Source organism: Branchiostoma lanceolatum, chromosome 11 (genome assembly GCF_035083965.1).
Source record: "Branchiostoma lanceolatum isolate klBraLanc5 chromosome 11, klBraLanc5.hap2, whole genome shotgun sequence".
Classification (NCBI taxonomy): Eukaryota; Metazoa; Chordata; class Leptocardii; order Amphioxiformes; family Branchiostomatidae; genus Branchiostoma; species Branchiostoma lanceolatum.
In genome coordinates, this window is record NC_089732.1 from 8,150,610 (window position 1) to 8,163,473 (window position 12,864).

General features: G+C 41.5%; 1 protein-coding gene across 1 annotated transcript in view; it reads left to right on the forward strand.

Annotated features, from left to right (window-relative positions):
• Window positions 1-3,892: 3,892 nt before the first annotated feature.
• Window positions 3,893-12,864, forward strand: part of LOC136444603 (rho GTPase-activating protein syd-1-like) — a 65,844-nt gene continuing 56,872 nt past the window's right edge. Inside the window, exon 1 of the mRNA XM_066442229.1 lies at window positions 3,893-4,061. Within this exon, the coding sequence (XP_066298326.1) occupies window positions 4,031-4,061 (31 nt within the window). The 5' untranslated portion in view covers window positions 3,893-4,030. The remainder of the gene's footprint in view (window positions 4,062-12,864) is intronic.

Consider the following 12,864-nt stretch of genomic DNA (forward strand, 5'->3'; position numbering starts at 1 on the left):
TCACAGTAGAGTGGCAGGAAGTGTGTGGGAAGGTGACCGAGACTTGACGGAGTGTCCGAGGAAGTAGAGTTCAGAGGTGTTTGATCGCGGTGGAACGGGTCCTTAATCCGACATGACAGTCCAGGTCATGGGGTCAATGGAAGAGGCTACTAATTGACGAGGAGGTATTGGTTCTAGTCTGTTTGTCTGTGTCATTTTGCAATGAAATGTTTTCTATATGCTAGTCATGTTCACCGTAGAGTAACAGCAAGTGATCAATGGACACATGTGGCGCTAATCAAAACCGCATTTGCATGATCAATGAAAATCGAACAAGACATGCGAGAAACTCAACTTGATATTTCAAGCGGTCTTGAGATATTTGAAGTCTTGTTTATCAATCTACTTGACGGATACTAGTATATTCGGTTATCTTATCGCTTAAACTGATATTTGACTTACAAAAGCATGTCTGCGATTAGATACACGCGTAATCAAGTAGCTGATACTATTTCCTTAAAGAGAAAAGCAGTAGAATTAACGGAAGTCCGTCAGACCTATCAAACAGGTAATCTAATTGACGTCGCACGGCTCAGCAAATTTGATTCCGTTCTTTGGAGAGAAACGTGTGGAGAATGGCATATGGATCAACTGACTTTTAAAACAACCTTTCTCTGGTACAACGCGTAACATTTGTGATAACGTTAATAGATTTCACATGTAAAGTTGGGTAACATAAATTCGGGATTTTTCCGATAATGGTTGACTGAAATCAATCTAGCAGAACAATAAACCATCCTTTTTTTCTATTATTCTGTCAGTATCATGTACTATCTTTGCACTAATCATATATATGGTAGATGTTGTCTCTAGTCGTGCTGACACCATAATATTTCAACTTGAAACTACCGTCCGCCGCACGCACAATGACGGTGCTGTCGGACAGGGGTGAACATTAATTCGGGAGAGAAGATTCGTCTTCAATATCTTACCACTAATTACATTTTATACAGCAGCTATTCTTTCCATCCTTGGCTTGAGGAGAGTGCTATGGATATAGACGTGTCCAAGTAAAAAAAATACACGTAAAAACGGCCGTACCGCACGCATCAGGTATTCGGGAACAACCCGTGTGTTGAGTCGGTAGAACGTCACTCAAAGTTCACCCCCACCGTCATGGAAATCTGTACATTATTCATCGGGGCGTTAGCTGGATGCCGTAGAAATGGTAATACTACTATGTCCACGTGTTTCTGCTTGTGCTAAGAGCAAACTTTGAGGAAAATATCGCCATCAGTCCACTATCACACACAACATTTAGACAAAAAAGTGTTCCTCGCAAACGTTTGTCGTCTGCCGAATAGCAGGATTCTGGGTAACGAATATGGCGGCGGGAAAATTCACCGTAGTGCCGTAACCATTGGTTGTAGCAACAAAGAGGCGTTTTGATGATTAATTAGAGTCCAGTTGTAGGTTAGCAAAAGAGATTCTAATAAGTTATATTGTAAATGATTGTGTTGAGCAGGAAGCGGATGTGACATTTGTCTTATAAACCAGCGAACAACTATGTGGTATAATTCTCCCACGAAGCCCTCAGACTGTGACAATAAGGGATGGAGAGTTTTTGACGTAGCCAACTTCTAATGCATGGTCATCGAAGCTTTTCAGACAGTGTTCTGAATACGTTAGTCTGTCAAGTTTGCATTTCTAGCGGTATAACTGATGTTGCATCTAGCATTTATCCCTAAATACCCCGTTTTCGAAAAATCCCGAATTTAAGTACCCCGCGAATTTATGTTACCCAACGTTAACTAAAACAATGAAGTCAAATACGCATGCCAAATACTTATGTATGTATACACATAGGCATCTAAAAATAGTTGCAACTTGACTCTGTACCGGCATCAGTTTGAATGTGCTTCTCCTTTGTTTTGATTCGTCAGCGACATTCTACAATGCTCAGTGAACGCGATATTGACGAATGATGAAATGTATACAGATATTTGGTGCCATTAATCATGATGACCGTACGTTGACAAGCCAAAGTCCTGGGAAATGTTTTAAACATCACCCTTCACTACGCACTTGATGTATGCGACAGGCCAATGCCATGCGTCTATATGGTGATTCTCCTGTAAGTGAATGGGGGTGGACATGTGCTCCGTGGAGAGCTACCACTCTCGCTCGCTCCGCGGAGTTTTCCAGATAGTGCCGGTAATGATGTCCCAGAGGGAAAACCGTCTATATCATTAGCTTGTACACAGTAGGATGAACCATTGCTGATACAGGGGTGGTGCAGGCTATGTGACATGTAAGATAAATGTACAAAGTATACTTTCCGTTACCAGTCTAGGTTTATTCGAAGTGTTAGCTCGGCCTGGGTCCGTTTTAGTATTCAGAAAGATTATAATCAACAAAAATATTGATTTGTATTCGAATCATGTTACCTAATTAAAGTTACTATACATCCGTCAGTTTATAAACAAATGACAGGAGAGCAGTCAAAAAATCTAACCATTCTTAACAATATACTGCAACCTGTTTTTACTTTCTTTAGTCAAAAATCCACTTCTCTGACTAGATTTGTATCTAATTTACTGCTATAGAAATTTTCCATCCTGACCCTCAACCCAATAGAATAACTAATACAGTCATCGTAATAATTCTGTAGAATAGCCTCAAAGCAATCATAAATCACACAATGGTTCGTAGATGACATGTATTCGCTTCGTTCTGTTTATGAACAGATCTATCTACAGCCCAATCAGCCCCGGAGGTAGATGCGGCGGGAATATATACTGATAACGGCCATCCCCCGAGGACCTCATTTTTTGCGGCATAGAATCAAGAGAAAATGGAATATTGAGTTATGAGCCGAGGTCCTGTGCTATTTGTTAGAGCTATGTTAAGAATGCGGACACAGGAAGTATTTTATCTGATGTTGCGCATATGATAAAAGTACAGCACGTAATATTCAGTTCTGGTAGCAAGTTTTCTCTCTACATGTACTGCTCTTTTCTGTTCATGAATATGAAGTAAAAACAAATCGATGTCACGTTTTCACAGATGACATTGCTGTACACAAAGGAACCTTGCAACTGACGTTTCAACTTATAATCATCCCCACGCATTCTCCTAATGGCAGAGCTGAAGCCGCGTCTTAGAAGCCCCCTACATTCATAATAAGTAGTTTCTTCGACGCGGATTCAGCTCTACTATTAGGAAAATGCCCCCACGTTGGTGCAAACTTTCAAACGATTTTAATTAAGGGGCTATTCATGGTCTGATGGTTTCTAAACACACAGAGGTAAAAGGCATCCACGTAGAGGAATAGGAAAACCAACGGTTAGATGTTTTCTTTAATCCACCAAAATGGCGGATGATGAAATGTCACGTGACAGCAAAAAACTCTCTATATGAGGTCGTGGGTGCGCACAGCTCGCCAGAATCCCAGAAAAAGTGCCAGATGGAAACGTTCCACAAGACGGACAGTTGCATTCCGTTCCCACTATCCCTCCGGCTAGGATGGTATCAGGCCAGTAACTATAGATTTATCTGATAAATGTGCAACCATGGAGCCAAAACATGTAAACATCACGGTTTGATGGAAACGGTCTGTCACTATTGCCTCCTTTTCAAACGATAAACATGAAGTCTACAAATGGATATTCACGCAGTTTCCCGTACTGTCTCTATGTAGCGTTACTAGATGTAGGCATGCGCACCCCTTCTTTGTGGATGGTATAACCCAAAATCAGACGACACTGACAGAAACGTGGTGTTCTCCTCTCACCGCACTTACAGCGGGATTTTACGTCTGTAATTGCACCCTTCAGTCTCACACGAACGCAGTTGGACTAGGATTTCAGCACTGGGAGCCGGGACAGAGAGCATCTAGCCGCCTCCCGATGCTCCGTTACCATAGCAACTGCAGACGATAGTCGTGAAGAGGCGGAATGAATGGATGCGGAGGTACGCTGCTCAGGTGGCGATGACACCGTAAGCTGCTAACAGTTTTTACGGAGATACCTGCTGATCAACACCGAGAAGGATGGGGCAAGTACACGGTGGGGGATGTACAGGTAAGCACCACCTCTTACCATACCTACCATTTGTCCATTTTCCTTGATTTTACCCCCTTTTATAAAAGGTGTGGCGCGGTTATTTGTGTACACACAGCGTGGGTAATAACGTAATGGGATAAGGTGTTTGTGTATAAGCTCGGGACAGCAGGTGGTTAACCCTGAGGCGTTATTTACATGCAGATAATGTTACTCATGTCGGTGCGGTGTTTAGATAGACGAGGGACACAATATATGATATTAATGGTGCTGTCGCTGTGCATTATGAATAATTTCATCATATTTTCATAACCCATAAAATGTAAAATAATTCAGTCTACAATTTGTTTTGTCTGCATGGGCCGCAGACCAGAGTTTTTGGAAATGGATTATAGCAATAATGATATTTGGATGAGGATTTATTTTTAGAGAAAATATTGGACGATAAGGTGCTAATATGCACCGTAATTTTTCGCATTAAAATGCACATTATTCATACATTTTTTCACACCCCGCCATCACCACTTCTAGTGTTTCATTCATTATCATTATTTGCCCATCAAGCCATGAACAAGCCATCGTACCATGGATAGAGCGGCACCGTGTGATCTGTTTCTGCGACGTACAATTTGAATAATTGGTACCCAAGCAAGGCTCAAGTGCAAATTGATACGCCGTATGAATATACATTGCATTACGCCATAGAAAGGTCGCCCTGTCATTTCTCGATTTTCAAACACGTGTCACATTCTCATAACTGATACAAATTCTCTTTCTTAAACCAACGACGCGTAAAGCTATAAAATCCCAGTGGTCAGAAAACACCTTAAGCTACACTGTGTAACATACACTATACTTTCTCTCTCGCCGTGCCGTTGTTTTAAAGGAAACCCAAGCAATATTAGGGTTCGAAAAATCGGATTTTGAGAGTCAATTTATTTAGTCACTTCTATACATGATTAGTGCAAACAACACTATCACAATGTATAGCAACGTCCATGATGCAAAAATACGACGTTGTTGTGATGTGAGAACTCACTGAAAATCGTGGCCGATTTTGTAGGCTCGCGAAACTAAGGGAATCATCGTACGGCACGATTTTGTGCTGTTTTGAAATCCTAAATGTATGAAATTATTACGAAAATGTGCTAAACAATGTTTCAGCATTTTTTTTATTTCCATTTTTGCCCAAATATTGCTTTGGTTGCCTTTAACGAGTTTCTAACGTCGCCAAAATGTGGGGTCCAGGCCAGACGATCTAATGGCATTTTCATCCATGGCTGACCCCGACATTACAACCACGGTGCTGGAATGGTGCTTTCAATGTGCCTAATGCGCCTGCACCATCCAACCGTGTTCCATGGACTCTAGCCCTTTCTCTTGCTAATTTCACATCTGAAATGCTTCTCTTGAAATAAAAACTACGCACGATTTTCACTCCCGTCAGCGTCTGTTAGGAGATGATCTAGACTCTCTGTTCATGATTCTATTTGCTTTTTTTGCCAAAACTTAAAAGATCAGTGAAAACTGTCGCCCCATTTTCCCCCGCGTAATGCTTGTGCTTAATCAACGGCAAAGCAATTACTCTAATGCGGGGATGAAAGAAGAAAGACCCTCAGGAAAAAAGAGAAAACGATGTATATCCCATTCCGTGTGACCGGCGGTCGCTTTTGACGCCTTTTGTACGCTGATTACTACACATAGATGTGTGTGTTCGCCTTACTTATCGCAAACATTATGATTCTAAATAGCCTTTCTTTGGCGTTGTGTCATCCTTTCTATGCCCTTAAAAGCGATAATGAAACAAGGGATAACCATAAATTGTGAAAACGCTCGCTCCTAATGGCGAGAAGAGCTCGTTCGGTGAGACCTTCAACTGTCCTTAGTTGCCACTTTACAACCTCACCTCTATCTACGCGCGGTTACGCTTTAGTGTTAACGCGTGAGCTCGCATGAACATGGGCGGTAAAATGTTGCTTCGTATGACTCTGGTAAAGGTTCTCAGGCAAGTGGAAACATGATACAGAAACAAGACATCGAAGATCCCATACCTTCCTGAAATATCTATAGTTTTTGTGAATGTTTTGATTTTTATTCATTATTGTAAATTTCTCGCTAATTCCGTCTATGCATTTTTCTGCCTATGCAACTTTGGAGCCTGGCTAAGCCAACGTAACTTTCCCATCCTGCCAGTCTCCGGTTACACCATCATTCCGCCTCACATCCTGTCATCGTACAGTGTTTAAATAACTGGGGGCACACACGAAGACAAACAAACAAACAAACAAACACACACACAGACCGAAAACAGTACCCCCGTTTTTATGGGGGTAGAAACATGTCGTCCCTTCATTCAGTAATACACTGCGGCCTGCGTTCTAGATATCGAGCTCGCGGTGTAGTAAGTAGAGTAATTGCCGTTATGTCTGTACAGGGATTCGGTAATTCCAGCTTGTTTTGTCGCTCATTTCTCAGGGGAATTATAGAGCTTATCCCAAACGACCACAGGCATGCATATATGCAGCCCCATACGTCATTCATACAAATATGCTAATATCCTGAAATCTCGTCACGTATTCGGGGTTATCCTACAGAAATCTTAACGATTTCTGCGAAATCCTAGATTGGTTCGGAGAAAAGCAAAATTGATGTCGGATTTGAAATGACACTCGTCCCCAGAGTAGTGTGCCCCAGACGAAGAGGTCGTGTGTTTCGAATAATAACGATGATGATATATGGTTATTACGTAAGCGGTGGCGGGGCAAAATAGATGAAAACGGCAATATTAAGAATCTCAAAATATACATTAAAGACAACATATCCGAAATAAAACTGTGGCAATATTGAATTTCGAAGAAAGAGCTTTCTTTGAAACTTGAATGGAATATCTCGTCTGTCTTTTAAGAGGAAGGTTCTGTGTAAATGGTAGAGGAATATACAAAATACATTAAAGACAACATATCCGAAATAAAACAGTGGCAATATTGAATTTCGAAGCAATAGCTTTCTTTGAAACTTGAACATGATATATCGCCTGTCTTTGAAGAGGAGGGGGATATCGTCATAGCGCGACGGGAGAGTTCGGTGTAAATGTTAGAGAGTAAATCTTGGTTGTGTTATGTCAGCCGACGTTTGAATCACGAGCCAAGCGTGAAGCGATGGAAACTTAACGGCGGCGCTCCATAATGGTGAGCCTGCGCATCAATTCTTCAAGGTGCAATGCATCCCTATATACCCACGACAGGCGTGTTCATTGGTTTCTATAGTACGTCTTTTACGTGTGGTTTTTATTTGTCTTCAATAGCACCCACTTGTGTGAAGTGACCACAAAGTCGATAAATCAAAACCATGTCAGTCAAGGACGCTTCAAAATATTGGAAAACTGCTAATGCGTTCGGTTCAACTGAAACATAATTTCAGCCATACGCCCTTCGAGTTCAATTGAATATAACGGTAACCGTACTATATAGTAGGGTAGTCATATTTTCTGCTGCATTCTTCCACATACTACATTGGTATATCACATCTTTGTCCTGTCTGTTTGTATTCATTCGTGACAAGGTCGCGACATACTGTCTGTCTGTAGCAACGTATTGAAATAAATCGTACGTCATGAAAACTAATAGAAAATTTTGCCATTTTCATTAGAGCGGTGGAAGTCGGAGGAATGACGTCCAAGCGTACAGAATAGGTCGTCAATTATTCAAAAGTCATTTTGTCTTCTATTTGTTTTACTAGTCTTCTATAAACGTCGGCCATGCTCCTACTGCACGCTGGTCCTACTGGTACAAATTGCAGACAAGTATGGCCGACATGGGGTCATGAGGGAAGATGTGGTACATCTGTCTTGTATAGATTTAACCAATCCATCTATCGATCAACGTCTTACAGCAATAAAGAGCTTCCGGTGCCCACTCTTAACTCGTCTTCTCGACGTCACAAGAAGATGTGTCATATCAAACGTATTACAATATGTAAATTACACCCCTTACTGTAACATTAGACTACATATGTCGAAGATACTTGTTATGCACCCTCCTCATCAGGCCCGACTCGCTCGGTACGTTACCTCCCGTATCGGCCCTGCTATTCCAAGCAGGTATTCTGGCTTCTGGCGACGTTGCTGACAGTTGCTCATTAATAATTAGTGAACTAGCCTTATTTGGCACAAACGGCCGTTATTTTGTTCTGAACCCAAAGTAGCGATGTAATACGTAACCTGATTGGCTGATAGCTTCCCGCCGACCTTTGCGGTTTTGCACAAGATGGGCTTGTGCAAAGCCTCTGATAGGCTGAAATCTGTTTTGGTGGTGACGTCACCAGAAGCCAGAATACCGGCTTCGGGAGTCGGTCCTGCTGAGGAGGGTGTTGTTACGATGATGATGTCAATACTTTGTAAAATGCACGTGTCATAGGAGAACATAGTAACAGACACACCCACTCCTATATGGTATGCAAACATATTGAGTCTAAGACATTGATGCGTGTTCTGCTGGGCCTTTCTTCTACCCGAAGTATCAGGAGTTACTTTGAATTCTTTCAAATCAACGCCAACGTCATGAAAATCCTTACTTTAGACATGACAACTTGACAGCACTTCATTCTTGTTGAATCACAGGATATATAGGATTTTCACTGTCTCTGCTTTTATCGTATGGTTATTAAAGCCGCCAGGTACGCAATAAAGTTACCGTCAGAATCCCGACATTCACAGATGAAAGTAGACGTAAAATCTACCGGCCCGAGGGCTGTAGTTCTTTTCCCTTCCATTTGTCAGAAGGAAAGCTGATGGCCGACTGTGTTGAGATAAAATCTTTGCCCTGGGGGAAATTTGAAACTTTTTGTTTCACTGCAAAACAGAAAAGTGGGACACCGGATATCCAGATATCTGCGAGAAGTTATGAAGATTTTTACTGATATATTCGTGAGCTAGATTTGTAGACTGCTTTATTTAGTAATAAACTAATATCTCCGTAGTCAATCTCAGAAACCCAGATATTGACTATTGAAAGAAAATGAAATGAAATAAGGCAAAAAGTAATAAGCAATCATAAAGAACAAGAAAGTAATGAAAATAAAATGAAACACAATAGGGGTTTAATAAGATTTGATGTAACAGTAAGAATGGTATTTTTCTAGAAAAGTTCATTATTGTTAAACGTTGATTTTTTATGCTAAGCAACCGTCTTGTTACATTTTATTGAAATACTCATATAAGTTACTGTCTGTATATAATAGCATGACATATGTGGGCCTTATATAGTAAATAATACTGATGAAAAGTCTTCCTACGTTACGTGTATCCCATTTTTCCCCGGAAGTGCGCTGTTTTCACATCGAAACGTCGTAATTACGACTCACGGCAATTTACTCTCCCCGTACACGCGTCAGGCGCGCCAAGGGTGGGACATGTGTGACGTCGTTTCCGGTGGCGTGGGCGTGTCTCAGTACGTGTCCGGAAGAAACGAAACTTGAAGAAGTTTCAGAAACGTTGTGATCATGATGTTTGAAGGACACAGCAGAACACGTACTCACTCACTCCCCCATAAAACGGTATTATCAAAATGAAGTGCAACATCGTAAATTCATGAAAAACAGATTGCAAAGATTGACGCTGCATGTGTTTGACAACTACCGTATATGTAGATCTGCAAAGGCCCTTTATCACGAAAACCTGAACATTTTTTTTACAAAGCCAGCTACTACTTTATGTAAATCAAGCGAGGAGACAACAAAAGCACTGATAAGATAAAAGCTATGAATAATATCTACTACATGCAGTCCAATACTGTTACGATCTTATCTCCATTTTATAGACCATGCCAACAAAATGCACAAAAGATTAAGCAAACATTGACTGCTTTCAAAGGCTTATAAACAAAATGTTTGCATAGAAATGGGTGATTTTGATATAATAGCTCGCTCATTGATGTATTACTTTGGTGATCGTAGCTAATAGTGAAATAAACATTACATATTTCATTATTGTTAGTAAATGCATTTATATGCAAATTCCATTCTTTTCCATTATGTTATAACTGTCTGATTATATTTCCTAGGTAGACATGATGTTAGTTTTGATCTACCTCTTATCGTATCATATTACTTCTTTCCTACACTTCAGTTGGATTTCTGTTAGTCCTTGTATGTATATTACATTTACTTGTTTTTACCCACAAGAGCCTCTGAAAACTGCCTTTTTGGCTATATATGTACCCTGGTAAAATAACAAATGAATAGATAGATGTTTTGTTCAGTCTAGTACCCCATGTGAGCAATTCCGATGAGTGAAAGTGAAGGAAATCGAACGGTAGGTTAGATGGAGTGATGCTATCTGCCTACAGCGTATTGCTGTATCAACGAATAAGTGCACACATCTCTCACCACCCACCCTACTCCCGTTCCCCTCAGGCACACAGGTATCTGCCATTAAAAGCTCGGCTTCCGTCTACCGTTAACTCCGGTGTACCCCCTCGGGGCTCCAGGCGCCCATTACCGCTACCGCTGTCCCTCAGAGACCGATAACAAACCATCACGCAGGGTGCTTTAGGTGGATAACAACCTCGTTTATATTCAAGATACGACGGTGCAACTAACTACACTACAAGCAACGTTCCTTTCTCCGGTTTTCTGCGCATGCCTTCACCTCTGGCACTGCGGTAAGGGTCTAAGAATAGAAAACGTCTGTCAACGAACTCTGCAAATACAAACTATGATGCCTAGAACACACAGTCATATCTTTATTACGCTGTTTCTAACCACAAAATAATCCTTACTTTATCCTTTGTGGAATCGAATGGTAGTTATGTATTATCTAAAATAACAAGTTTATTTTAAATCCATGCCCGTAGGCTAGTTGCAAGTGAAAACAGATGGTGTACAAGATTACAATGGCATAGATGATTATAAGGGTAAGATGCAAAATGGTATTACGTACAGTGTATATGACATCGTGTACTTGGAGAGAATACTTTGTTCTGGCAAGTTCTCAGAGAACTTCGACCAACGCCACAGTTACGTGATGTTTTATGTAAATATAAGCTCAGGAAATGGATGTATTCGTGGAAACATATATTTGTAGATTTTTGCATTATCGATTTACCCCAAATTTCAGCGGCTTTCCCCGCTGCGAGTCGCGGTGTTCCGCCCCGCGAGAATTGTAAACCCATGGCCCATTAAACCCAGACGACATCAAAAGTGGCGTAAGTGACTCTTTGATAGACTCAGCTCATTTATTTTCAGGGGATTGACTTAAAGTGGCTTAACCAACTTCCGGTAGAGTATGTAGGGTCACAAATCTAGAGCGTTTTAAATGGGTTCTTGCGAGACGGTATAATATATAGATATGGGTAGACAGTCAGGGCACGCCCCCAAGTGAAGTTCCTAGTTTGGATATTTGTGGAAAAAATATGAGGCGTCGTCTATATTATGCCCTATAGAATATGTACCATTACAGCTGTATAGCATTTCGCAAATCATTAATGGAATTGCGGCGCTGGAAGGACATACTAAATCGATAACAAAAATATCCTGAACTGTCTGTCCTGGATTACGGTGGACGCATACAAACACACACACACACACACACACGCGGGCACGCACGCACGCACGCACGCACACACACACACGCACACACACACACACACACACACATTCACGCACGCACGCATACACACACACACACACACACATGCACGCACGCACGCACGCACGCACACACACTCGCGCGTGCTAGCTACATTTCAGTCGCCATCCTTCATGTTCGAATATATTCTCCAACGTAACACCCATATATTTCATCCTGAAAATCCCATAGGCACCCCTACCGCCATCTACTTCCTTTCAAAATGGAACACACTAATGTTAGCGGAACATCAAGTTTTGTGATTTCAATTTAGATGGTCAGAGGAACATGGCTTTGAATAGATTCTACAGCTTTAGGCCATGTACAAGTTGCAAGATGAGATAATGCTCAAGTACAAGTCAACTCAAAGCGGCTGAGATAGCCATATGGTAGGAACAGTACATAAAGAGTGCATAGATAGATCGCTTTCGCTCAAACTGCAATCCAGCTGAATGCCCGTGAGATACCATTACATTTCCCTTGACCCTGCATTTGCCGACATTCACCCGTGTCGAGATTTGCCGCCGACCAAAAGAGCTATGGGAGCGGTAATGGCGCCAAGATGTCATTTGTTGGGACTCTGAAAAGGAACTTGTTTTCAAGAGGTCGTCTCTGGGTCACAGTTAGTTGTACACCCACGGAACCGTTATTGTGCCTGTCCCTGGGACTGGAATAGTCAACAGTTACAGTTGTTGGGACTGTCCTTGGTGCTGAATACTGACCACACTTATTGTTGATGGCCAATTCAGTTGTAACTTTCTGAGCACCTCGACATTGTTCTCTGCCCTTACTAACTGTTCTGCCCATGGTGATTAAAAGGGTTCGTATTGATAGGACTGTCCCTGAACACCAGTCACACTGCAACTTGTATCTGTATCTTTATAGCTGGTATAACCACCCTTCGACGTTACGCATCAACTCGTGTCTTACTATACGGAATGATATTTACACTGACACTACTGTTCCGTCGCAAGTAGCGCTCACACTAACACACTAAGCATCTGTGCCATAGTAATTTTCACATCGGTACTACCGTCTCTGTCCCAAATAACAATTACTGTACATCGACGCCACTGTCCTTAAGTATGGTTAGCATGACGCTAATGCTTCTGTCCGCTGATGTCTCTAAATTCAGTTCACATTACTTCTACTGAATACAGTTTAATCTGTCGTGCCAAGGTATTAGTCTTGAAACGCGAG